This window comes from Symphalangus syndactylus, chromosome 3, assembly GCF_028878055.3.
Source record: "Symphalangus syndactylus isolate Jambi chromosome 3, NHGRI_mSymSyn1-v2.1_pri, whole genome shotgun sequence".
NCBI lineage: Eukaryota > Metazoa > Chordata > Mammalia > Primates > Hylobatidae > Symphalangus > Symphalangus syndactylus.
The window spans coordinates 74,720,983-74,747,244 of NC_072425.2; the positions used below are offsets into that span (position 1 = coordinate 74,720,983).

The following is a 26,262-nucleotide window of genomic DNA, read 5'->3' on the forward strand; positions in this document are numbered from 1 at the left end:
AGTCTTGATCCTTTTTTTTAAATTCCAAAATTGACGCAAAGGCTACCAAATGTAGTACAAAATGAAGTCGAAAAATCTAAAAACGCTTTCACTTCTACTTCCTACATATAGATGGCAAATAACTTTTCCTTCACTTTCCTTTCTCTTCCTTTAATAAATTAAAGAATTTTAATTAATGTTTTTTTAAAAGGCTGCTTTCAAGTTCAGAGACAAAAATTGGCACAGTTAGAAAGGAGGTCACCAACACGGTCAAATAGGGACTCGCTCCGCCGCAATGCCTCTGGACCTCTTCATCTCTCAGGTTGGGAAAATAAAGCGGACAAGCTCTGAAAAACGCCCGGGACTAACTGTTAAGAGGCCCTGCACCCTCAGTTGAACATTCCTTCAGGAATCCCCGGGGACCTGGCTGAGGGGGTGTATGACTCTCTGGGAGTGTGTCTTGAGGTTTGGCCTAAAAATTAAAATAAGAAAATCGGCGGCCTGAGAGAACTTTGCAAACAAATGTGCGACATCTTCTCTGACGCTTAGAAACTCCGTTACCCGCCCGGAGGCGAACACCCCCACTCCCAGGGAGGCCACCAGCCCTAGCTAACGCCACGCCCAGGCCGCTGACTGGCTGACCCGGAAGTGCTCGGCGGAGGCCGCGGCGGCGGGGGCGCGGCCTAGCCGGCGCACCCGCGCGCGCGCGCGCTTTTCGCGGATCTCCCGCTGGCGGCCCGGCTCACGCGGAGGCGCGCCCGAACTGTCTCGGCTGCCGCCAACATGGCCGAGACCAGCGAGGAAGTGGCGGTGCTGGTGCAGCGGGTAGTGAAGGACATCACTAACGCCTTCAGGAGGAACCCGCACATGTGAGTCGCGCGCCTCCGCCGCCTCCGAGGGTCGTCGGGAGCGGGCGGGGGCGGGGCCAAGCGTCCACCCGACCTCGGGCGGCGGGCGGACCGCGGGGTCCTGGCCCACGCGCCCTTCTAGGGAGGAGGCAGAGCCGTGTCGGGCGGGACTGTTGTCGGCCGCCGCTGGCCTGGCTTTCCGCTACCGGGACGCGCTCGCGGTCGAGTGCCTAGAAGTGACCTCAAAAAATCAAAACGGAACTACTTTCTCTATCCCTTCCCACCTTTTCATAGGAGTTCACGAAACTCCAGAGACTTCCACCGTAGGTTGACATCCTTCCTGTGTTTAAGGTACGTGGGCGCACACAACAATGTGGGTCCGTGTGTGCCTTGTAAACACAATTTTTGAGATTCATCCCGGACGTTGGCAAGAGGGGGTAACCGATCCTCTTACTCTTAATGAGCCTCAGACCCCTCAGTTTACTAACTAAAGGTGGTTTGAGGCTGCTTTTGACTTTCGCCTTACTTGCCACAAAATTGTAAAGTGACTCCGATAAAACATTGTGTTTTGAAGGTGAACAGAACACTCTCAAGAGAAGCTTTTGTGGGCGCAGTCTGGGATAAAGCAAATGGGATAAAGCGCAGTCTGGGATAAAGCAAATTAAACCTCGATACTTTTTAGCATAAGCGGATTCATAGTTACAAGGAGCATCTTAACTCATTTTTATCCAACACTGCTGCCCTCTTTAACGGGACACTGCAGAACTGACACATGTATCTGTTCCATTTTACTTGAAGTACTGTGGGAAGATACCGCAAAAGTCTACTTTTTGTAACACTTTGCTTTTATGTAACGAGTGAAAAGAAAGCTATTGAGAGAGAGAGAGAGAGAGAGAGATCTACATTATACAAAGGTGTAGGGAAGAAGCAACAATGTACCTCCTTTCCCATACCTCTTGCTCCTCAAAGAAAAGAAACATGGCATCCAGTTCTGCATTACTTTCACTTTATCTAGTTGTTTTTGGAGTTTATTTTTTAGTTTTTTTTTTATTATTTATTATTTAGTTTATTTTTATTTTATTCTTTAGACTGGAACTCATGATTTTTTTTTTAAGTATTCTAACCGGTTCAGCTTTTCTGCCTAAAAAAGTTGCCAAACTTGTATCTTACCAAACTGTTCTTTTCCTCCAAGGTCATGATTGTAAAACAATTAAGAAGCCCTCGGATGTTTTGTTCCCTTGTGGCACACAATTGGAGACGTGCAACTGTGCCACATTAAAAACAAAAACACTGCTGGCCTCAAAACACACCTGCCACCTCTGACAGCATCCACTTCCCTCCCCCTTATGACTGCTGCCTCTTTCAAAATGAGTGTTTGGAATGATTTCCTGGCAGTATCCATAGTGGTTGCTGAGCCTTCTAAAGAATGCTTTGATGCCTTGCTGTATATCAGTCTTTCGATTTCTTTTTGAGAATGGGAGCCTTAGTGCAAGTAAGAGACGACCTCAAAAAAAAAAAAAAAAGTTGGACAAATGAAGAGTATATTTTCTCATCACTGGTATTATTTTTCTAGAAGAAATTACAGCAGAGATTAGAAGTCTAATACAAAATGTCGTAATCATCTTATGTTGTCTTCTTTGAGGTAGACTAAAAGAGCATCATTATATTTGAAGAAACCAAGATTGAATGTTCATTGGCTTGGCAGTTTAACACAGTGCAGTTTGGAACATGTCCCAGTTCCTGTGGCTCACATTTATGGAAACTCTTAAAGGACTTTAATGCCCCTCTCTAATCCTTTTTCTACTGTAAAACCTCATTAATATATTCTCAATGTATAATTTATTAGTAATAAGGGTTTGGGTCATTCGAGATTTAAAACTTTGAGATAAGTTGGATATTCGGAATAATGTAATGATTTGTAATATAGGTCTTAAACATTTAAATAGGTTAACTCATTGTTTAATACTAGTCATCAGCTATATTTGAGTACATATTCCCCACAGTAAAAACTATTTTCAATAATATTACTATGCATCTTTTTAAATGCCTTATAATTTGGGCTTTTCAAAATTGCCTGTGCTTTCTTCCCTTAATTTAGCCCATTTACCTCCAAAATAAAGAGGCTGTGTTTCTTTTTTTTTTAAGGCATTGTTTATCTGTAACGTTTGTATCTAACTTTACTGTATCTAATTACACTTTCAGTATTATAAAAAAATTTTTTTGTTTTCCTTCTCCAAACGTAAGATCGGTTGTAATTTTATTAGCCAGCATCTACTTCATTAAATACACTGTCTTTGTTTATGTAGAAATATTTAGCCAGAAGGAGTTGAGGATGTAGTGGTGAGATGTGGATTTTGTTACTGTATGATGTGAATAGGTACCTTCTCTCAGCCTCAGTTTCCTCTTGATCTTGTGAGGCTGATGAAAACAGGAAAATCACCTCACACAGTGGTACTTAGTTGCCACTCAATAAATATTAGACCTTCCCTGAATCTCTGTGTTCCTCACCAAAAATATATTGGCCAAATGATTGGTGAATATGAAGCACTTTATAAACTGGATAATACTATATAAATGCTGTTTGTATGGTTGACTATTAGATAATCATACTGGATTCTCTAAAACTGAAAACTTGACCTAGGGATAGTCTTTAACTTAGTGCATGGACCCTGTGCTAATGTAGAAAACAACAGTTTATAATGTAAATAGTCACGTTAAAATTATCTTATCCAGCAAGTTATTGTTTTTTCTATTAAGTATTGAACTCTCACTGTTTATGAGGTGTTGTGGGTACCATCTTTACTGTGTGAAATAGAAGTTTAAAATACAGTTCTTGAACTCAAGGCACTAACAGAAATTTCTGTAGTGTTGGAAATTTTCTATGTCTGTGCTGTTCCATATGGTAGCCACTAGCCATAGTAGTTATTGAGCAATTGAAATGTCCGTAATATGAACAGGGACCAAATTTTAAATTTTATTTAATTTAAGTGGATTTGTACATAGTGGCTCCATGTGCCCAGTGACTACTGTGATGCATAGTGCAGGTGTAGATGAGACCTAAGACTAACTGCATGAACAGTAAATTAACCCTCCAAAGTAGTTTATAGTAAAAGTTGGATAGCAGCATGGTGAGCAAGTGCTATGGGAGTCTACTAGAAGTGGAGAGGAGGCTGGTTATGGCTCGGTTAGGGCTGCTAGTGGAGGTGGGTTTTAAGCCGAATATTAAAGTCTGGGCAGGATTTGTAGTCTCAGAGGGAGCCAGAGACCTCCACAGGGAGCAGTGAATTGACCTAAACAAGCAAAATGTGGCTGAGAAGGTACAGTAGGGCCAGATTATGGAGATCCTTGACTCTCATTTAATTTCTTTCATTCCATTCATACATTCTGCAAAAGAGTACCTCCATTTGACAGGCACAATGCTGGTCTCTGGGTATACAGGGTTAAAAACTGGGTGGTTTAATGAACAAACTAGATATGGTCCCTATCCTAATGGGACTTTAAGCAGTCAACATACAGATTATGAAAAGAGTCAGAAAAAGTAAGAAGGGTACTTAGAATAACAACAGGGAGACCCAATTTAGATTATAAGGTCAAGATAGTTCTTTCTGAGGCAATAGCATTTAAACTGAGTGAGACATGAGGGGTGAAGAAAAGCTGGCTCAGGGATGTACACTTCTAAGGCAATGGGTAGGCACCAGTGAACATTTTTTAGTAAAGAATAATGAAAGGCAATTTTAGATCGTCTGCAAGGTGAACTGAAGAATAGAAAGCCAGAGTCTACTGGGCTTCCTATACCTGATTTTTATTTATTTAAATAATAGTGTAGTATGGTTGTAAAAATTTGAGTTTAGAGTTTGACAGTCTAAGCTGGTCAAACTGGATTTGAATCTTTGCTTGTCATTTATTAACTGAGTAGACTTAGACAAGACTCTTCATCTGTAAAATGGGGTCAAAACTCCTACTTTATGAGATTATTGTGCAGAATAAAATAGTATATGTAAAACCTAACGGTGCATGGCAAGTAACAATAAACAGTAGTAATTTGTGTAGCTTTTTCTAAATAAGGTCAGTAATATAATTTCAGTGAAACATTAAGTTGATAATCTTTGGAATTAGAAAGCCTATAAGGTTTCTGAAATATCTAAATCACCAGGAGAATTTTAATTATCAATATGCAAGGGTCAGTTCCTTTAGATATTTTACTAGCTTTCCTTTTTGGTCGTGCTGGAAAGAATTCCAGTTCTTTTGGGGAGTGGGAGCAGAACAAAACGAAAATAACTACTATTTAGATTTAAAATGCTTTTACCATTTCCCGAATCCTTGGACTGTTTTCTGTTTGTTTGCTCCACACTACGGGATTCAGTTTTAGTATTTGGGTATGATCCATCTCTCCCGGAAGGTAAGCTGGTTGATACAACTTTTGTGGATAATAAGTGGCTCTGTTCTAGTCGATGGTGTTTCTGAGAAGTATAGACAGGAGAAGCTGTCTAAACATAAGGAACAAAGTCAGTGTCAGTGTTAGATGAACTGTGAACATCATCTGGAAGCCAATGAGTGGATCCCTATTGTGAAGTGAGGCCCTCAAAGAGATGTATCATACTTTGATATTAAGTAAATGTGCTGGTTCATTCCACATTGCTCTGCCTTTGTAGCCGCCTGTGATGAAGGTAACCTAAAAAGTGAGCACCATTAGAACTTGATTGCTGTCCCAAACCATCATATCTTTAAAAATCCTATGATCTTCTTAGTTATGCAGGTAATTGAATACCTTGTTAAATACCAGGAATGTAAATGGCCAGAAACCTAACAGTGTAAAAGAGTGAAATTTATTAGTAGTTCCTCTTATAAGACTACTTTGTAAAGAAATAACTAGAGATATATTTGATATTTATAGCACATTCATTGCAACCATTAAAAATATCAAAATTGATTATGTGGGAAAATGTTTAATGGGAATTGCTCAGTTTTTTTCCATAAAGGATTATAGAATATGTTCAATATGATCCCACTTTTTGAAAATACTCAGGAAAAAAGGATGTATACCCAGCTGGGCACAGTGACTCACACCTGTAATCCTAACACTTTGGGAGGCTCAGTGGGAGGATCACTTGAGGCCAGGAGTTTGAGACCAGCCTGGTCAACATAGTGGGACTACATCTCTACCAAAAAAAAAAAAAATATATATATATGTATATATTAGCTGGGCATGGTGGTGCATACCTGTAGTCCCAACTACTCAGGAGATCTGAGGTGAGAGGATTTCTTGAGCCCAGGAGTTGGAGCTGCAGTGAGTGAGGATTCCACAACTTCACTCCAGCCTGGATGACAGAGCAAGATCCTGTCTCAGGAAAAAAAAAAAAAAAAGATATATACCCAAACATGTTAATAGCAAAACAGGGATTACAAGTGACTTTTAGTTAGTTTTTTTTTTTTCCTGAGTTTTCCAGTGTTTCTTGAGTATGGAATTAGAATTTAAATTTCCAGAAAAATAGAAGGAATTGATCTAAATCCTGTTTTGCTCTTTGTTCTAGTGTCAAGGGTTTGGGGCTAAGTATTAGGAGGCCCAGATTCTTAACTTAGCCACTAGCAATATGACCTTAGGTAATCCTCATAAACCTCACTGGACCTCAGTTTCCTCATCAGATGAAATGACAGAGGAATGCAGTCCCTTCCAACTTTAAAATGATTCTGGAAGGAATCCTATTTGAAATTGGCTAGAAAAAAGTGGACTGTGACTTAAGGGATGAGACATAGAAGTCTGAAGCCAAACACACTATTATTTGGAAGCTTACTGACCTATCTTTACAAAGTACATGTAATGTTTTTGAGAAAGCAGCATAACACTGTATCTTAGGGTGACATAACTTGACAAAGGCTTAAATTCTTTGCCTCGGTTTTCCATTATTAACCAACGAACTCTACTGGTGGACTAAAGGCTCTTAAATGGATTAATGGTACTGTATTTCATCTTTGTCTAGCACTTTGTAGTTTGCCACATTCTTCACGTGACATTATTTGGTTTCCATAACAGGCAGGGAAGATACTATTCCTGTATTTCAGATGAGGATACTGATGGCAAGTGACTTGCCAAATTCTCATTGCCTGTCAGTAGATAGAATGGAAACTAACTAGAACTCTGGACTTCCAATCAAGTACTTTTGTCTTTACACCCTACTACCTCTTCATGTGTTTTTCCCCCTAGTGCTCTACATTATCTGTTAAAGACTTTTTATTCTCCTCACATGAAAATAGCTGCCAGGTTTCTCAGTCATAAAATTTGAAAGCTGGGTGAAATCTAGCCCATTTCCCTTACTGGAGATATAATACAATTCTACCATTTTACAAATGAGGAAACTGAAGTCTATAGAAGCCAAAATGACCCGATATTGATATGTATGTATGTGTGTGTGTGTGTGTGTGTGTGTATATCTATTTCCATCCGGAACTTGGACACATGCCCTTTTCAGTATACTTTATTAGGAGAAAATCAGAGATAATGTTCTTTTAGAGGGACAAGAAGTGAAAACTATTAATTTGAATATTATCACTAAAGTACAAGGATAATCAGCCTTTCAGGAAGCAGTTATTGGGCACCTGCTATATCCAAGCCATTCTTATTTTATAAAGTATTTCTTGAAAGAACAGCCAGTCAAAGCAGTGTGTTTTTTAATTGTGCAGATGGCTCTTTTCTGTAGTTTAGATACCAAATTGTTAGTTGGGCATTGTAATCCTAGTTGAATTAGTGAGCAAGACAGGTTTTTATATTGTGAATTTAAGTTTAAAAAAAAAATCCACCCCAAAAACAAACCATACCCAGAAACAGGATTCTTTTATTCTTGTTACTATAACATTTATATTGTTGACTCTTGCAGTTCTTTGAAGTGTTGTAAATAGGTTATTATATCTCAGAGAACAGAATTTCCTGAAATAATCATATTGAGTTTATTCACTTACTTGGTTTTACTTTGTTTATTTTTTAATATTCTTCATGTAGTAAAACACAAACATCAGAAAATACCAGAGATTCAGTCCTATATTAGTCAAGTATAGCTACATATGGCTAGGGGTCATAATAATGAATTAGATAGGTTTCAGGATACTACCAAATAGAGATGCAAAAAATATATTTTGAAATACTAGGCATTGACCTCAGGTGCTCTTTCAGCTTTGTCCTTATTCTTCCTACAGGACTTTGTTTATATTATTAGAGTAGTAAAGTGGTAACATTTTATTATGGATATTGAGACAGCTCCCCAGCAAGACTTTAGCTCTTTGAAGTCTGAGACCACTTTGCTTTATTCTTTTAGAATTTTAGAACCTAACAAAGCACCCAGTACATTGTAGTTAATCAGAAAACTTATGGTAATATTGATATAGTATATCAAAACACCTTTGAGTCAACTGAACCAATTGTAAGGATAAAAACCCATAGATCCCACAATCTTCTTGAGAGTTAAATTAGCTTGAAAGAATTGTTAGTGTCTTGCAACCCCTAAGATATCCTTTTTATTGATAAATCTCTGTGTCACTAATGAAGTGATCAGTAGAAAGTAGATTACCTCTAAGCTATCCAGTTTAGTTTCCAGGAGGGGTTTTATTTTAAATCCACAGCCTCCTACCAAATTGTGATAGTGGCCCAACAAAAAGACAGGGTGTTTCTCCTTCTTTGTAATTCAACCAATTTCCCTCTTTTTGGGTCTATCAAACCATTGTGTTCTTGATAAGGAGATGCCAGGGACATAATACATAATGTCACACACAAACTCTGAAAACCAGTTCATTATTCTGCTTTTTAAAGACATGTTTAAAATATCTATATAGACACTCTAAAAACATTTATTTCAACCACTCTTATTGTTAAACAGTTTCTTATTATTCATTAATTAAACAGAGAACATTCTGTTTGAGAAAGGATCCTTTGTGTAGGCAAGAATTATAACTTCCTTTAGAGTTGAAAGGCATGTGAGTGTGTTTTGCACAAATTTTTTATGTTTGCTGGTTCATTTACTAAGTCAAATGCCTTACATACTGTTTATTAAATCTCTGCCTTTAATGCAAATTTTCAGCTTAAGTTGAGGTGGATTGAGGGATATAGATGCTACCACAGAGGAAAATGATTGAATTCTGAAATGTATTTTGTGTTTTAACATTTATTTGGGTGGTTTTTTAATTCAGGAAAGTATAAAGAAGAAAAAATGGCCCAAAATCTCACTGATAAAATAACTTTTTTTGATACTTTGTTTCTGGTCCACATGCATTTATTAGCAAGCAAGCATAAACACATTTGTTGACATTAAAAAATAGAAATGCATACAAGTTATTAGATAATTGAAACTGTATAAAAATAAAATCCTTAACACCTTTCTCTCTCCAAAAATTTCTTGTTATCCTTCCAAGAAAATGTTTAATGCATCTATATATCTTCTAAAGAAATTATACAAAAGGATTTGTGCTGTACACTGTGTTCAGCATTTTGCTTTTTTTTCATTTCATGTATCTTGGTAACTTTTTTTATATCAGCATATGCAGATCTACCTCATTGTTTTTTAATGGCTTGATTATGTGGATGGGCCATTTTTTTTTTTTACTAGTCTTATATTGATAAACATTTAGATTGTTTCTAGTTTTTTTGCAACATTGCAGTGAACATCTGATTCACATATTTTGACATAGGATAATTTCTGAGCAGCTGAATTGCTGGATCAAAGGGTATGTTCATTCAAAATTTTGAAAGACATTTTTTTTAAGTTGCCATCCAAAAGCAAGACCAGTTTTCACTCCTGTCTACAGAGAGTTCAGCATACCGCTTTTCCCATACTCTTGCCACTATTAGCATCTACCAATCCCAGTAAGTGAGCTAAATAATATTATTAAGGAAGGGGGAAATATGTGGGTTTTTAAAAATACTCTGAAATTAGAAAAATGTTGAAAAGGTTAGTATTCTTATTTTTAATTCTTTTTTTTGTTTTACATATTAAGAGATGAAATTGGCCTGATCCCATGTCCTGAAGCTAGGTATAACCGGAGTCCCATAGTCCTGGTTGAAAACAAACTGGGTGTGGAGAGCTGGTGTGTCAAGTTCCTTTTACCATATGTCCACAACAAGCTCCTTTTGTACAGAACAAGAAAGCAGTGGCTGAACAGAGATGGTAAGTATGAATCATATTTTCTTCATTTGGTTTTTAGAAGTGACATGGAATATAGTAGGAAGAGCCCTTCTCTGAGCGTTGGCATTCCTGGATTCTAGTTCTGGCTCTTCCGTTCACTGTCTCGGTGGGTGCTAACCTTTCTGTCAAGTGAGTAGTTTGTACTTACCTGGACAAATTTTACAACCAGAGTGATTATATAGAAGCCCTCAAGCAGAATTTCAGGGCACCTCCTGTAACCAGAGCAGTTCAGATTTTATCTGTTTATGTATTGGGGTCATCGGTAAGATTTCATTTGAAGGAAAAAAACATCTGAATGTCACTGAAGAAGACTCTAGTCCCTATAGGCTCAGTCTCTGGTTTCTAATCCTTTAGTATTTTATAGGCAGCAAAACTCATTTTCATAGCAGTCCAAATGAGATAATGTAAGCATGATGGTGTTAGTGATACTGTGAACCAGCCCATTGATTTATGGATGTGCCATTCCACTGCAAGTTCCAATTGAGCTCTGGCCCTTTGTGTCCTGTTCCTGTGCTGAAATGAGCAAAACAAAACTATCTGGCATTCACTTCTTCCATTTCTCTCAGACAGTTTTTTTTACTGCATCAGACAATCCCTAATCTGGTCTCTTTTCTTGGTGTTCTGCCATATTAAGCCTCCATGTGCACAAATTCTCCATGTGCACAAATTCTGTTTATCATTGTATGCCCACCTCAGGTCTCACTTTTTGGGAGAAGACTAATTTAAGACCGTGTCCTTTACTGTTTTTATAAAGCTTCCCCTTCCCATGTACGGCAGTACCTTCAAAAGTGCTCAATATGCCTGGAGGCTGATTTGAATAAGAACTTTGTTTCCTAGAGAATTTTAGTTGCCAGTTTGGTAGCCATTACCAAGGGTCTACTCATACCAGATGCTGTCCTGAGTACTGTGGGGGATAAAAAGATGAATAAATATGTGGTCCCTTTATTCAAGAAGCTTACAGTTGAGTGACAAACAATCTCTTTGGGGGTGAGAGATGTAGAGAAGAGTGTTGCCTAATGTATGAAATATTGATTTCCTTGAATTTCTCTCAGCACTATCTGTAACATACTGTCATTAATTGGTTAATAACATGTATCCCTTTCTATACCGTAGAAAAGGACTCTGACGGTTTAATGAGCAGTGTTTTCTATTTTCGGTGTGACTGTTTCACTCAGTCCTTTGTTATATATTTTCTTATTAGAAGGCTGTGCCTTAGTTTAGCCATAGCCCAAATTTATGGCATACACTTTAAGGCATGGGTTTAGGGATAAACTTAAAGGTAAGCAAGTTTATCTGTTGTTAGACCGTCTTTAATTCTGCATTCCATCACTGCGCTGTAGTTTTCAGTAACACTGAGGTAAAAAGTAACACCATATGACTCCATCAAGTTATTTTTTGCCAAACAAAACTGTATTGTTTATATTCTGGTGCACAGAAATGCATAATCGAACCAATGTAAAACTAAGTTGGGGAATAGAATGATTATCTTATAGAAAAGAAACTGAATTTTAAAAAGTAAGAGGCTGTAGTTGCCCATTTATGTATGCTAGCTCAACCTACCCTCTTTCTGTGGTCTTCCAAGTCCTCTCCATTTCTCTATTTTGTCCTTCTGGACACTATCGCAGGCTTTGCTGTGTCTTCTTACCACATAGTTTTAGTTTTAATAGGCTCAAAAGGAACCTTGCAGAATATTAAATGGTTAAGCTCACTCACACGAATAGCTGGCATCTAAACTTTGAATTCAGATGCAACTGTGCATGTGTACAAAAGCAGCTTTTGATTTGATCCTAACCTACATCCTCATGGAAGCAGTTTTTGATTTGACTATTTTGAGGGGGGTGGATAGCATAGTTAGTATGGTGTCACATACTACTCAGGTTATATATTGTATTATCAGTAAATATAAGGAAGTGAATTTTGGGTTTGACAGAAAAAGATGTCTGAAAATGCTGAAAATAAAAGAGTATTCTGCCAAACTTACGAACTGAAGCAATTAGAGCACAGAGGTGAATCTTGCTAAGAAAAGCATGTCAAAAATGTTAGGAAAAAGCAGTTACTTCATGAAAAGGTTACACCTTTAAAACTGTTTGTTATAGAGAGTATACCTATAAGAAGACCCAAGTGAAGAAAGATGACAATTTAAGTGACAGTTTCTGAATGTCTGTCTGTGTGATCGATCATGCCGGAATCCTAGGCATCCACCTAAAAATGTATTCTGTAACTGAAGGTGACCTTTACTCCTGGGATAGATTTTTTCTTCCTAACCAAAATGAATTCTTGTTTTCATTAACCTGCTGAATTCCTTAGATGTTTAGGAATTATCCCTGTTTAGTTAGTTAGAGATTTATTTATTTATTTTTTTAAAGTCTGCAATAGTAATACATTTGGTTTGGGAGAGGACTGATTCTGTAATTCTGATGTTTGAGAAATCCACAACAGATATAAGAAGCAGGAGGGAAGACCACAGCATTGGAGTTCTTTCTGGACAGAGCTCTCTGGTGCAACTCTTCAGGTGTGCCCTCCTGCCATCTTTTCTTGCTCCTCTCTCTTTTTCACAGCCCCCACTTAGTCTGTATCTGAGCTCTCTCTTTAAAAACTGTCTTCTGCTCTCCATTTCTTTGGCTGACCAGGCCTTCATTATTTCTCATCCAGACAAATGTTATTACCTCATAACCGGTCTACCCCTTTTCCAGGCTCTTTTGTGACCCGTGTCCATTATGCCAGTAGCCAGTCATTTCAGACATGCTTGAACAGCATTTCTTAAAAACAGTTTGACCGACGCTTTTCTGAAATACATTATATGCTTATCTTATTTCATGATACCCACAGGGTCAACGTAGAGTTGAAACTCCTTAGCATAGTATTCAAGGGCCTTCACAGTCTGTCTCCAGTTTTTCCTCCAGTTTATATTCAGCATCAGAGGTTGCAGATTCTTAGCGCACAGGCTGAAGCTAATCTAGATACATTTTGGTGTGGCTTGTATAATGTCTTAAAAATTGCTTTTTATTAGTTGGATAAATCTGATTTCTGTCTTCACTTGAAAAATCATAAGGCTTGGTTGAGTATACAACTTTCTACCTGGCAACAGTTGGCTGGGACATATAGCCTCTACTCTTCTTAACTGGGCAAGTCTGTTCCAGTTTATCACAGCCTTTTCAAGCTCTTGAGACACTGCGACAGAGTGTTAGTTGACACTTCTTGTCAAATTTCCTTTGCTACTTTTTTGACATTCATTTGAACCCTAGAAACATTTATGTTAGCAGCTATTTGATACATATGTTCATTACAGCCACAAGCAGCATTCTTCCATTCTTTGACTCTGTGTGTACTACTGCCTTACTTCCATGCCTTTGCTGAGGCCAGGCTCATGTCTTAATGTTGGCATTATCAGTGTGGTTGCCAGCACGTGCACATGCGTACACATACACACACTTAACACTGTGAAGCCTTTTTGACTGCTTCAGGAAGCAGTAATTATTCCCTGCTCTTTTATGGGAGCCGTTTACTCAGATGGCTTGCATAATAGTATCACTTGTCACACTGTATTTTAGCTGATTATTTAAACAACCTTTTTCCTGGCTGGAATGTGAGTTTATTAGGAAAAGGGATTGTGGGTCATTTTTATTTACTCAGAACCTTTACATGTTCAACAGACATTTGTCAAACGAGTAACAAGAGTTTGTAAGCAAGAATTTTTAGCTTAGTCCAGCTATTGATTCCGTGATGGTGTACTATAATAAACAAGGCCTCTCTGGTGTTTACCATATAGCTTTAACTCAAGCTTCACTTCCTGTGGTAACCTGAATGTATTTTGGAGGAAAAGAATTACTGATTTAAGTTGGCCTTGAATTTATTTCTAGATGCACGAAAACCATTCTCTGTTAGAGACAGTTGTCAAATCCAGTGACCATTACCAGGTGACTACTACTGGCCTTGGGCCATTTCTAGAATGCAGTGCAGCAAGAAAAGCATATTGATTTTTCTCCAACTTCTGTAGCATCCTTTTATCGTCTCCTTGTTATAGCTGAAATTTAGCTACTTTTCTATGTGTAATGTGCCCTGATTCTTTTTCTCCCTGTGATGTGATGATAGGTTAGTCATATATTGTAGTGTATGTAACAAAGGAACATTTATTTGCTGGTATATGTTCTAGTGTTTGGAGAGAGACCTGTTTAATTTCAAGAGACTGTAGAGATTTCAGTAGCTCATGTCTTTTGGGTGAAACTGCAGAGGAAATGGCATATCGTTGATGAAACTGACAGAGTCAAATGGTTACAACCGTTGATTATACATGTTCTTTTTCAGGTCTTTGGTTCAGTCCTGACCTGCAGAAGGCAAAGTAATTGCCTGTAGTGTGGTAGAGTGAAAGAGCATCTGCTTTGCAGGACAGCAGACCTGGATTTAAACTGAACTCGTCAGCACACTGAAGTCACTTAGCAATGACTTAGCAAATTACTTAACCTCTTTCTCCCTATTTCCACACCAAAAGAAGGAAATACTAATCAAGACCTCAGAGGGTTGTTGTGAGGATCAGATTCTTTAATTATGTCTGATACTTCTAATCTAGTTTCTTCTCCTAGTCCTTTCTCATTTCTGTCATTGCACTTTACCCCTACCTTTTACATCAGACTGGAATATTTACTGAAGGAAGTCTTGTCTGAGCCTGAGTCCTGAATGAGGAAGTTTTAGCAGTTTGTGAAAGAGGAGAAGAGAAGGGCCTATGGTTATATATGTTACTAGGTACCACTGATGGTGGTCAAGGCTGTTGATGTTTTAAATTCTAAGATTCTTAAAAGTCAAAAAGTATCCCTCTGCTCAGCAGTCACTGCTTAGCCAGCTTAGGAGGATCTTTTGCTCCCTCTGGAGGCATCCAGTCCCAATATCATTTGTGGAACTGGACTAGGAAATACAGGCTTTGTAACAGGAATTACCATTCAGTCCTTACTGTATGTCAGAGACTGTACTAACACTTCAAGTGTTTAATCATCGAATATCCCCATGATAGCTCCATCTTACATATGAGAAGGACATTAAGGCCTAGAGAGATGGAGTGATTTGCCCAAGAATTCCCAGTAAGTGATGGAGCTGGGCTCTGTCTGAACCCAGTAGCTGCTGTTGCTCTCTTAGGGAGAGACCTGCCAGTAGAGGAAGTGTTACTTTGATAAGTCTTCCTGTATCTTCACATAACCATAAAATGAAAAGCGGGGACTTAAGTACTTGCTGTGTTAGTTTTTGCCTTGTACTGCTGTACAGAAGTCTCTCATAGAGGATGGACTTCTTGTCTTCACTTGTGATGGAGGGAGGAGGGAAATTGTGTTAGAAGTACGAACAAATAGCAACTACCATTGGTCAGACACATTTTCTTTAATGTAGAAAGGGAGATTCCAAGGGACTATGCCAATTTACCTAGGTAGAATAATCACTTTTTAGAAAATTGTAGATGTCAAAAGAAATTCCAGAGGCTTTCCCGTCATTTACAAACCTTTCCATATAACTACTTGACTATGAAGGGGTTTTTTGTTATTGCTGCCTATTTTACAAGTTTGGAAATTTAGACAGTTTTACTAAGGGAACAACCTCCCCATTATTCCAGACTTCCTTACTTATGTTGAAAATACTCATTTCTTGGTCAGTCAGTGATGACGTTTAAGTGTACTCACTGTGTGTCAAAAAGCTGTGGAGAAATGGAATGAATTTCATTGCTCACAACACCATGAGGTTGATGTTATCATCCTTGTTTCACTGAGGTTCCAAGAGGTTAGGTTATGTAGGTAGTAAGTGGAGAAGCTGGGATTCAAACCCAGGTAGTATGGCTTTAAGGAAGGCCTATCCTCTTACCACTCCTCTGTGCTGTGGTCAGACATGGAGCTGCTTTTGGCCAGGGACTGTGCTTACTCATCTTCAGCCAGCTCAGTACCTGGCTTATTGTAGATGCTTACAAAATTTTTGAGTGAATGAATAATTTGAAGATGTATTAGGGAGGACCTGCCTGCAAAAAATTTATGATCCAATTAGGAGGACAATATTTATATAAGTAACAAAAGTAAGATACACATAAAACAGAGATGAGGCCAGGCGCAGTGCCAGCACTTTGGGAGACTGAGGCAGGTCGATCACCTGAGCTCGGGAGTTCAAGACCACCCTGGGCAACATGATGAAACACCATCTCTACTAAAATACAAAAAATTATCTGGGTGTGGTAGCATGTGCCTGTAGTCCCAGCTACTGGGGAGGCTGAGGCATGAGAATCGCTTGAGCCTGGGAGGCAGAGGTTGCAGTGAGCCAAGATTGTACCACTGCACTCCAACTTATGCTACAAAGTGAGCCTCCATCTCAAAGAAAAAAATAATAGAGATGAAAGATTTTTTTCCAACTAGGTAGGTTAGGAAAACCTTTAAACTTTTTTTTTATTAAATATTAGGAGATGGGAAGACGTGAGGCAGAAAGAATAGCAAGCAGGTAAATCTGAATTATATTCAGAGAAAAGGTAGGTGGGTAGGAGGTGTATTCATAGGACAGTGGGGTTTGACTCAGGTGGAATGTAACATGTAAAGGAAAGTAATGGAAGGCCAAGCTGATCAGGAAATTGAGACCAGGTTTTAGAAGGCTGCATTTTCTGGTAAAATTTACCAGTACCTTGTGTTGTAGTCATGCTCTGGTATCCATAATCTCTTGGAGAGCAGACTATGTGTGAAGTTCCATGCATTTTTATCTTTGCTCATGCTTTTTCCAGTATGGTAAGGTGGTGCCGTGACCACTATTTATTTACAGTCTTCCATGTATAATTCCACTGAGAATTAATTGCAGCTTCTTTGGTGGGCCCCAAAATGTGGTTTATGTTTCTACTTCATAATTATTTTGCCTTATATAATTATTTGTTTATATAGTCTCTCCAACTTGAAGATAACCTAGAGGCAAAATTAGGTCTTGTTTATCATTACATTTGATCACTCAGTCCTAAGGGCCTACTTTAGTCTTTGTCCATAGTCAATACTTGGAATATTTGTGGAATTAAATGAATAGTGACATAGAATATTATATTTCTTTTTCTTGATAAACATTAAGTTAGTGCCAAAAACTACTAAAAGTAAAAAAATGAAGAGGTTAATTATTCTTCATAGGCATATATTGTGTTTTAATGTATGTAATGACTTGGAGGTCAAAATAAATGTGTGCTGATCCTACTGTTTGTTGCTCATTTGAATTGAATATTTCAATATGCTCACTAGTAATGAAATCATGGGCCCCAAATAAATGTTAATCTCCTATTAAGATAGAATAAAATAATTGATTTTATTGTTAACTAGAATATTTTTAAATGACTATTGGATGTGTTTATGTGTATTTGTTCTTAGATATTCAAAAGTTTATATTTTACTTAAACACTGAAAATGTCCTAGTTATTGTAGGCAGACATTTTGTTTGCAGCATAATTGACTTGTTGGAAACAATTTTGATGTTGACTTTGCCACATGCTAATTGGGTGACTACGGGCAAATTGCTTAAATTGCATAATTTCAGTTTCCCTGTTTGTAAAGTGGGATAAGAGTATTTTGGATTGTGATTATGATAATTTAGTGAAATAATATAAAATAAAGTGCTTACTGCCATGCCTCATACACAGTAATGCTAAATAAATGGTAATAATTATTTGTATTGTTTTATTACATGACATTTAATAAGAGCTTGGTAGGATTGCCTTAATTTAGTACTGTGCCCCTAGATAGATAACCTTAATCCTAGAATTATTTTCAGTTTTAGTAAGACAAAGACAATATGTCTAAACTTTGCTAATTTTGTTCTTTCAAATACAGGCTTATGGTGCTTATTTGCATATATAGGAATTCTGTCAAGACCATGGTAAATAAATAGCTAATGGATGTGAATAGCCGGTTCATAAGATGAACTATATGTAGTAAACAATGAAAATGTTTCTATTAACAAATGTAAATGAAAACAAATGAATTGTAATTTTTTATCTGTCACATTCATTTTTAAAAATATATATAGGTCAGTTATAGGGACATAAGTACACTCACGTTCCTTTTGCCAGTATAAATAGATACAGTCCATTTTAAAGACAATCTGGAAATGCTTAGTAGGAGTCATACTGATTTTTAAGTTCTTTTGACATAGTAGTTCTGCTTCAGGAAATAGCCCAAGAAAATAGCCTACAAGACAAAAAGTTTGTTTAAAAATGTTTATAGTAGTATTACCTATAATGTTAAAAACAAACAGGAAACAGCCAAAAGAGTAAGGTAATTGGTAGTATATAGGACTAAGGGATTGTTATGCAACTGTTAAAAATACATACTGTAGCAATATAGGAGGATGCATATGAAATAATACTTAGTGAAAAATATAGAACAAAGTTGTACATTTATCATTGCTATACCTATGTAAAAACGTGCAAGAAAGGATAATTTTTGCAGGAGAATGTAAATGAATTATGTTAAGTGGGTTGGATTCTGAGTGATTTTTTTTTTCCTTTTGAAAATTCGTACACACAGTCAATACTTGAGATATGTGTGAAGTTAAATGAATAGTGGCATAGAAATTTTGTTTCTTTCCTTGGTAAATATTAAATTAGTACCAAAAAGCACCCAAAAGGAAGAGGTTAATTAGATTATTCCTTATAGGCATATTGTAAAATTGTTTGTGTCATCTTTTAAGAGAGTTACATTTACCAGAAGTAGGAGAGGGTCTTGAGAGTAATCTTCATATCCTTGACAGCTTAGAAGAGGGAATTTATCATTAAAGTTAGTATGACATGAGATATGTATTAGTATAATGTGATAGAAAGAGAACCTTAAAAGAATGAGAAGCCAAGCTTTAAAAGGTAGGACTATTTGTTTTTAATATGACTTCTCTTTATTTTAGAATTGATAGATGTCACATGTACCCTGCTGCTTCTAAACCCAGACTTTACCACTGCATGGAATGTGAGGTATGTCATTTTCATTAGTGATATGATAAAGTTTGTCCAAATTGCTGAAGACGTATAAGCCCCATAAGTTGTTAGCTTTTGAAAACAAAATATAAACCGTCTTAACACTTATTTCTTCTACCTATTCTTTATACCTGTGACAATTGTAAATATGCATTTTGCCCCTTTTTGCATGGTGTCTTCATAAACTTTCTTGCCTGAAATATAAATTGTCATGTTGAGTTACAGTATACTGTTTGATACATGCTTTTATTTTCCTTCATTTTTTGGGGTGGGAGAGTAATGGGCAATGGGCATAACTGGTTGGCTTGTAAGGCATATAACATTATATCATTGTTATTTGAGAAGCACTGCAGTGTAGTGGAAAGTGTATGGGATGAGAAAGAAGGGAGTCATGGTTGACTCTGGCGTTTTCCCTGAGCAACTGAAAGGATGGAATCGCCATTTACTGAAATGGCAATGTCTGGAAGAGAAGCAGATTTAGGTATGGGGTGCTTGTTATAGGCCAAGACTTGAGATTGGGACATGTTAGATTTGTGTCCAAGTAGTTGTATATTAATTTAAAGTTCAGGAAAAAGGTCTGGGCCAGATGTAAACTTGGGAATGACTAACATATAGATGGTTTTAAAGCCATGAAACTGTTTTATGATCCCCAAATAGCTAGAGACAAGAACCAGTTCAAAGACTGAGCCCTGTGAGACATTCTATTTTCTAGGGTTGCACAATCCAGTACAGTAGCCACTAGCCACGTGTGGCTATTGAGCCCTTGAAATGTGATTAGTCTCAACTGAGATGTGCCACAAGTGATAAATTGCACATATTTTGAAGACTACATAGCAAAAAATGGAAATATCTCATTAATAATTTTTATATTACTTGCTGAAATTATAATATTTTGGATATATTGAATTAAATATATTTATACTTGTGTTTAATATAGCTGTTAGAACATTTTAAATCATATATGACTTGCATTTGTGACTCATTATATTTCTATTGGACAGCACTGTTCTAGCATTTGCAAGATGAGGAAGAATCAGCAAAGGAGACTTTTAGGAAGGTACCATGAACTTAAAATTCAGAGCTTTTTTAAGGGTAGGGACCATGTCTTTTTTTTTTTTTCCTTTGTTTCCTTAGCATCTAACTCTAGTGCCTGTACATAATAGATATGCAGTTTGCAAATTGGGCACGGAAATCAAATTCAGTGAAAAAGAAATCAGAGTAATAGGGAAGTAGGAATGCCATTTTTATTCATGTTCTTGTATTCCTCACCTATAGAGAGGAATTCAAAAGTCCTTCAACAAAAAAATTGTCACTAGCCTAGCATATATGCATAGATATACACGCACACCTGTATACATATGTGTATACACACGTTATTCATTGTATATTCTATAAGCCAGTTGAGCATAGGAGAAAAAAACCTAGGCTTAAGATTCATGGAACTTAGTCCTGTTTCATCATCCTCACCAATAGAAAGGAATTCAAAAATGCTTCAACAAAAAATTATCTCACTAGCGTAGTGTATATACCTACATACATGCATACACACACACACACCTGTATACATATATGTATACACACATGTTATTCATTGTATATCCTATAAACCAGTTGAGCATAGGAGAAAAAAACCTGGTCTTAAGATTCATGGAACTTAGTCCTGTTTCATCAGTTAACTAGCAACTGACTTTGAGTATAACTTTTAATTCTCAAGAGTTTTGGTTTTTTTTATCTGTGAAATAAAAGATTTGAATTAGGTGAATTTTTTTATGATTCTATTAAACTTTTAAAAAAATATGTGTGGTTGGTCTTATGAAGGGAAGTTGCTCCATAAATCTAACTTGAGGGGTGTTTATGACAGTTAACCTTGAAAATTATTCTAGTTAGATGATTAGTAAGATTTTGTGCTAGATGAGTAGAAAGGGAATCTTGATTTTTAAAAAATCCTTTGTGGATATGTGTTCTAGTAAATTTTAATTTGTATCAGTAAGATTGATTGACATATAAAGACATTGAATCATAGGTACATTTTGAGCAACAAACTACCAACTTCAAAGTAAACTTCTCTAATCCTGTAAGGTCTCTATTGCATATCAAATACACAGAACTTTATTTTTAATTGTTAGTGGATCTCTTCTGTACTAACCCTGGAAGGCATAGAGTGATTTTTGAATGCATTTTTGAAACTGCTAAAGGATAATGCAATAGACATCTAGTTCAATTTGTGGGTATTGCAGTCTTAGGGGAAAGAAATAGAGGCAAAAATAAGTTTTTGAACTGATCTCCTGTGATTACAGTGAGTGATACACATAATTTAAAATTTCAGCTGGTTTTTTTTTTTTTTAAAGAAAACTACTTTTTTTTTTTTTTTGCTTTGAAAATTTGTGAATTACCTGATGAAAGAGGTTGACTTAGTAATAATGTCCTATTTTCTTCATCAGTCTATGTACTTAGAGTAAGCAAAACACCTTTGAGCAACTAGAATAATAGTTGATGCCAAACTCCAGTGATTCATGTTCTGAACTCATAGCCTATTGATTTAAATTGGTAACTTTATTTTGTGCAGATTTGATGTTTGGTTCTGACATTTTGAGCTAAGAAACCTGAGCAAGTTACTGAACGTCTCCAGGACTCAATTTCTTCATCTGTAAAATTGAGGTATTTGGCCGGGCATGGTGGCTCACGCCTGTAATCCCAGCACTTTGGGAGGCCGAGGTGGGCGGATCACGAGGTCAGGAGATCAAGACCATCCTGGCCAATATGGTGAAACCCCATCTCTACTAAAATACAAAAAATTAGCCGTGCGTGGCAGTGCACACTTGTAGTCCCAGCCACTCAGGAGGCTGAGGAAGGGGAATCGCTTGAACCTGGGAGGTGGAGGTTGCAGTGAGCCGAGATCGTGCCACTGCACTCCAGCCTGGCAACAGAGCAAGACTCCGTCTCAAAAAAAAAAAAAAAAAATTGAGATATTAGGGAAATTTTTTTTTTATATAGATAAAAAACAATTTAATTCTAGCACCCACATTGTGGTTTCTAATACCATTCTTTAATGATGTTAGAAATGGCTGATTCTAGGACCAGGGCAGGAAGTATACAAGATGAGCTTGGAGCGTCTTATAGAGCCAGAAAGTAAGGAAGTGCTCAAAAATATGTGGTGGGATATGAAAAAGGGACATGGGGAGCAACTGAAAGAGCTCCCAGCGGCCATAGCTGGAATGATTTGAGCAACAAAATAAATAACATAGTATTGGATTATACCGCAGAGTGTAAAATGGCTATCCATCAGCCCACTGAAATGAATGAATGAATATATAAATAAGAGACAATAGACAAATGTTCTGTTAATTTATCTAGATAATCCCCCTCTGCAAAGTAGAGCATAACTCCGTATTTCTTAAGGTTGAGCTGTGCACCAAATCAAAAAATCAGTGACTTTCTTGCAAAAAGTAGTGAAGAAACCTGACCTCAGCTAGGTAATCCAGGTTGATATCAACAATGCTAAGTCATGTTGATAGCACATGCCTCTGATATGATGCAGTGAAAATGTCACTTTACCTCTTAGGTCTTCCTCTCCAAAATCTGTAACTCCAGTTTAATGATGAGAAAAACATTATACAAAATACCTGACCCATATGCTCAAAACTGTCAAAGTCATCAAAAGCAAGGTAAATTTGAGTAGCCAAGAGGAGCATAAGGAGACATAAGTACCAAATTTAAGGGATCCTGGAGGGAACCTTAGAAGAGGAAAAGGACATTTGGTAGAAACTGAGGAATTCTAAATAAAGTATGGACTTCTAATAAAAATATATCAATATCAATACCGTTTCATAAATTTTGACAAAGGTACCATGGTAATATAAGATGTTAATAGCAGAGAAACTAGGTACAGCGCATATGGGAATTCTTTGTATTATCCTTACAACTTGTCTATGAACCTGAAACTATTGTAAAATAAAAAGTTTATTTTTTTAAAAAGATTATCAGCAATTTCATATGGCTCAATGATGATATTTACCTTACAGGATTGTTGTGAGAAATTACATAACATATGTAAATCACTTTACACAGTTCTTGACTCAGAGGAAGTGTTCAATACATGGTAGTTTTTAATGAGGATGGCCATTATTATTGTTATTTCAGACAGAATAAAGATTGAGAAAAGAAAAAAAGTAGTCAGTTTTATTCAAACACCTTACATTGCCTCATTGACATCAGTGACTTTGTCATCACAAGAGCTAGTTGTTTTTAGTTCTGTAGCACAGTTTTCCAGAGCCCATCATAGTATATCTAAGTTGTTTGTGCTACAGCACTTTTTGAATCTGTTTGTGAGTGGAAATTGTATCTCAAGTCAGATTCTTATTTGAATCTGATTGAACTAGAGCAGTTGATTTTTTTTTAAATGTAGCTCTAAGGCCAGGTATGGTGGCTCACACCTGTAACCCCAGCACTTTGGGAGGCCGAGATGGGTGGATTGCTTGAGCTCAGAAGTTTGAGACCAGCCTGGGCAACATGGTGAGACCCTGTCTCCACCAAAAATACAAAAAATTAGCTAGACGTGGTTGTGTGTGCCTGTGGTCCCAGCTACTTGGGAGGCTGAGACAGGAGGATCACTTGAGCCCAGGAGGCAGAGGTTTCAGTGAGCCGAGACTGTGCCACTGTACTCCAGCCTGGACAAGAGAGTGAGACCCCATCTAAAAAAAAAATGTAGCACTAGATTATGTGATTGCTGTTAACTTTACCACATATCGTATTTCCTCTTAAAGTGATTTTTGAAAAACTTGTTTCAGCAATATCCAACACCTACAAATGTTCAATACTACCCCTAGCAATGTTTATTACATTGATATTAAAATTTTGCTTGATTCCATCAGGTGATCTTTTTCAGTGTCCATATATTAACATTAATTGAGGTTGTTTCAAGCTAAGATGTCTTCCCAAAAATGCTGCTTAATTCAAAATAAAGATATTAACGGAGTGCCCATTTTTTTCTTTTTCTTTTTTTAAAATTCTGTACTGCAGTGGTTGCATAAGAGAGCGCCCATAATTTAAGAAACTGTCAAAACTCAGTTATAGGGTAACTGTCTCTTTTTTGAAGAAAATTTTGATTATCTCCCCTTATATATGGATATATATGGGAATAAAGGTAGACAGTTATAAATAATAAGAGGTCTTAAATTTAGGAAATGGAAATTAAGCATAATACAATAAATTCATTATAGTAGTTGTTTTTTAAACTTTAATGGGCATCATTATTGCCAGGCTGGAGTGCAGTGGCACGATCTTGGCTCACTGCAACCTCTGCCTCCTGGGTTCAAGCGATTCTCCTGCCTCAGCCTCCCAAGTAGCTGGGACTACAGGTGTGCGCCACCATGCCCAGCTAATTTTTTTACTTTTAATAGAAACAAGGTTTCACCATGTTGGCCAGGATGGTCTCAATCTCTTGACCTCGTGCTCCACCTGCCTCGGCCTCCCAAAGTGCTGGGATTACAGGCGTGAGCTACCGTGCCCAGCCAATGGGCATCATCTGAAGAGCTTGTTTTAAAACACATATTGCTGTGCCCACCTGAGTTTCTGACTCAGTTGGTTCTGGGCTGAGGCCTGAGGATCTGCATTTCGCATAAGTTCCAGATGATGCTGATGTTGCAGTTAGGGTTCACTTTGAGAAACATTGCTCTCAAAAGTGGTTAAAATTACATAGAGCAATATTTTCCTCGTTTTACTTTATAGGTATCCTGACTTACTTTATGAACAAAATGTTACTGATTTCAGAAGAAAAAGAATCCAAGACTGCAAAAGCAGTTGGCTGTTGCAAGAAAAAAATATATATTTTATATATATATATAAAATGACAAATTGGTTTCCTGAACATTGAAAGGAAAATAGTTGTTTTCTTTATCAAATAAAACTTTATAAATAGTATGTCACTGTTGGAAAGAAAATGTATTGTGGTATTTAGGAATTAAATCCGTCTAAGTAGATATGGTATAAGAGCTGGATTCTGGTTTTCTCTGGCTTAAACTTCTCTAAAGTAAACGAATAATCAGCCCTACACAGGAAGGACATTTTAAGATTAATAAATAATAACAAATGATCTGATTTTATTATAAAATTATAGATACATTGAGAATTCAGTGAGAGTGTAATATCAGCACTTATCAAAAACTTACCTGAGAAATTAAATGTAAATTGTATTTACCTGAGAAACAGGTATAGAAAGCTCTTGCATGACATTCTTTATATAGTTGGCCCTCTGTATCCATAGGTTCTGCATCCATGGATTCAACCAATCGCAGATAGAAAATATTTGGGAAAAATATTGCTTTCTGTAGTGAACATGTTCAGACTTTGTTTTCCTATCATTAGTCCCTAAACAATATAACAACTATTTATATAGCATTTACATTGTATTAGGTATTATAAGTAGCCTAGAGATGATATGAAGTATATGGGAGAATGTGCATAGGTTATATGGCAACACATTTTATATCAAGGACTTGAGCACTGGCAGATTTTGGTATCCGTGGGAGGTCCTGAACCAAGCCCCCACAAGATACCAAGGGACAACTGATTGCATTGAAGCTTTAGTTGGGCTTGAACAGTTTTAAAAACAACCAAAACATTACATTGCTATTACTTCTGCTGCTCATATTAATATTTTAAAAAGGAATGGCCTCGTATATCAAGGTTCATGTAAGTATTTTATCTTGTTAATAGCTCTTTTGGAAACTTATCCAAAGTAAGAATACAAAAGAAAGAAGTTATAAGCACAAAGCTTTCCCCCCCCCCCCAGATTTGTTTTAAAATAACAAAAAGTTTGAAGCAACCTAAATGTCTAACAAGAAGGGAAAAGCATAGCTACTAAATGAAAACATTTGATCATTTAAAATGTTCGTTACAAAGATTATATAGAATCATGGGGAAATTTTTAAGATATAATTAGAGCAGGATGTAAAATTATATATTAAAATGTATATGTGATAGGGAAAAGTAGAAGGGAAAATTCAAAAATAAAAAATAGTAATTTGGTTAGAATAGTGATTCCATGAATTGTTTTTTTTTTTCGCTTACATCTCAACCATATTGTGTTTGTTGTATGTGTGGTTTTGTAATGAAACAGACCATGTCAAGTCCTATTTAGGAAACTAGACCAATTTTGACTGGTATTGGATTGGCCCTATAGGTACGACTATCAGGTCTCACAACTTTTGGAAATGAGATAGGCCAGAAAACCCCATTTACCCTCACGCAAATAGTTAAAATTTCACCTGTTGATTTAAGAGCTTCTGTTTCTGCCTATTAATTTGTTACATTGGGATTA

The 26,262-nt window shown here is 36.9% G+C and overlaps 1 protein-coding gene across 9 annotated transcripts in view; it reads left to right on the forward strand.

Annotated features, from left to right (window-relative positions):
* Positions 1-623: 623 nt before the first annotated feature.
* PTAR1 (protein prenyltransferase alpha subunit repeat containing 1) overlaps positions 624-26,262 on the forward strand; it is a 50,583-nt gene continuing 24,944 nt past the window's right edge. For 4 of the 9 annotated variants that reach the window (XM_055272315.2, XM_055272316.2, XM_055272321.2 and 1 more), the window contains exons 1-3: positions 630-848; positions 9,807-9,976; positions 18,875-18,941. In XM_055272315.2, coding sequence (XP_055128290.1) covers positions 763-848; positions 9,807-9,976; positions 18,875-18,941 — 323 coding nt within the window. In that variant the 5' untranslated portion in view covers positions 630-762. Of the gene's footprint in view, positions 849-9,806; positions 9,977-18,874; positions 18,942-19,850; positions 20,002-26,262 lie in introns of those variants that run through there. The other 5 variants (XM_055272318.2, XM_055272319.2, XM_055272313.2 and 2 more) reach the window with 4 other exon arrangements.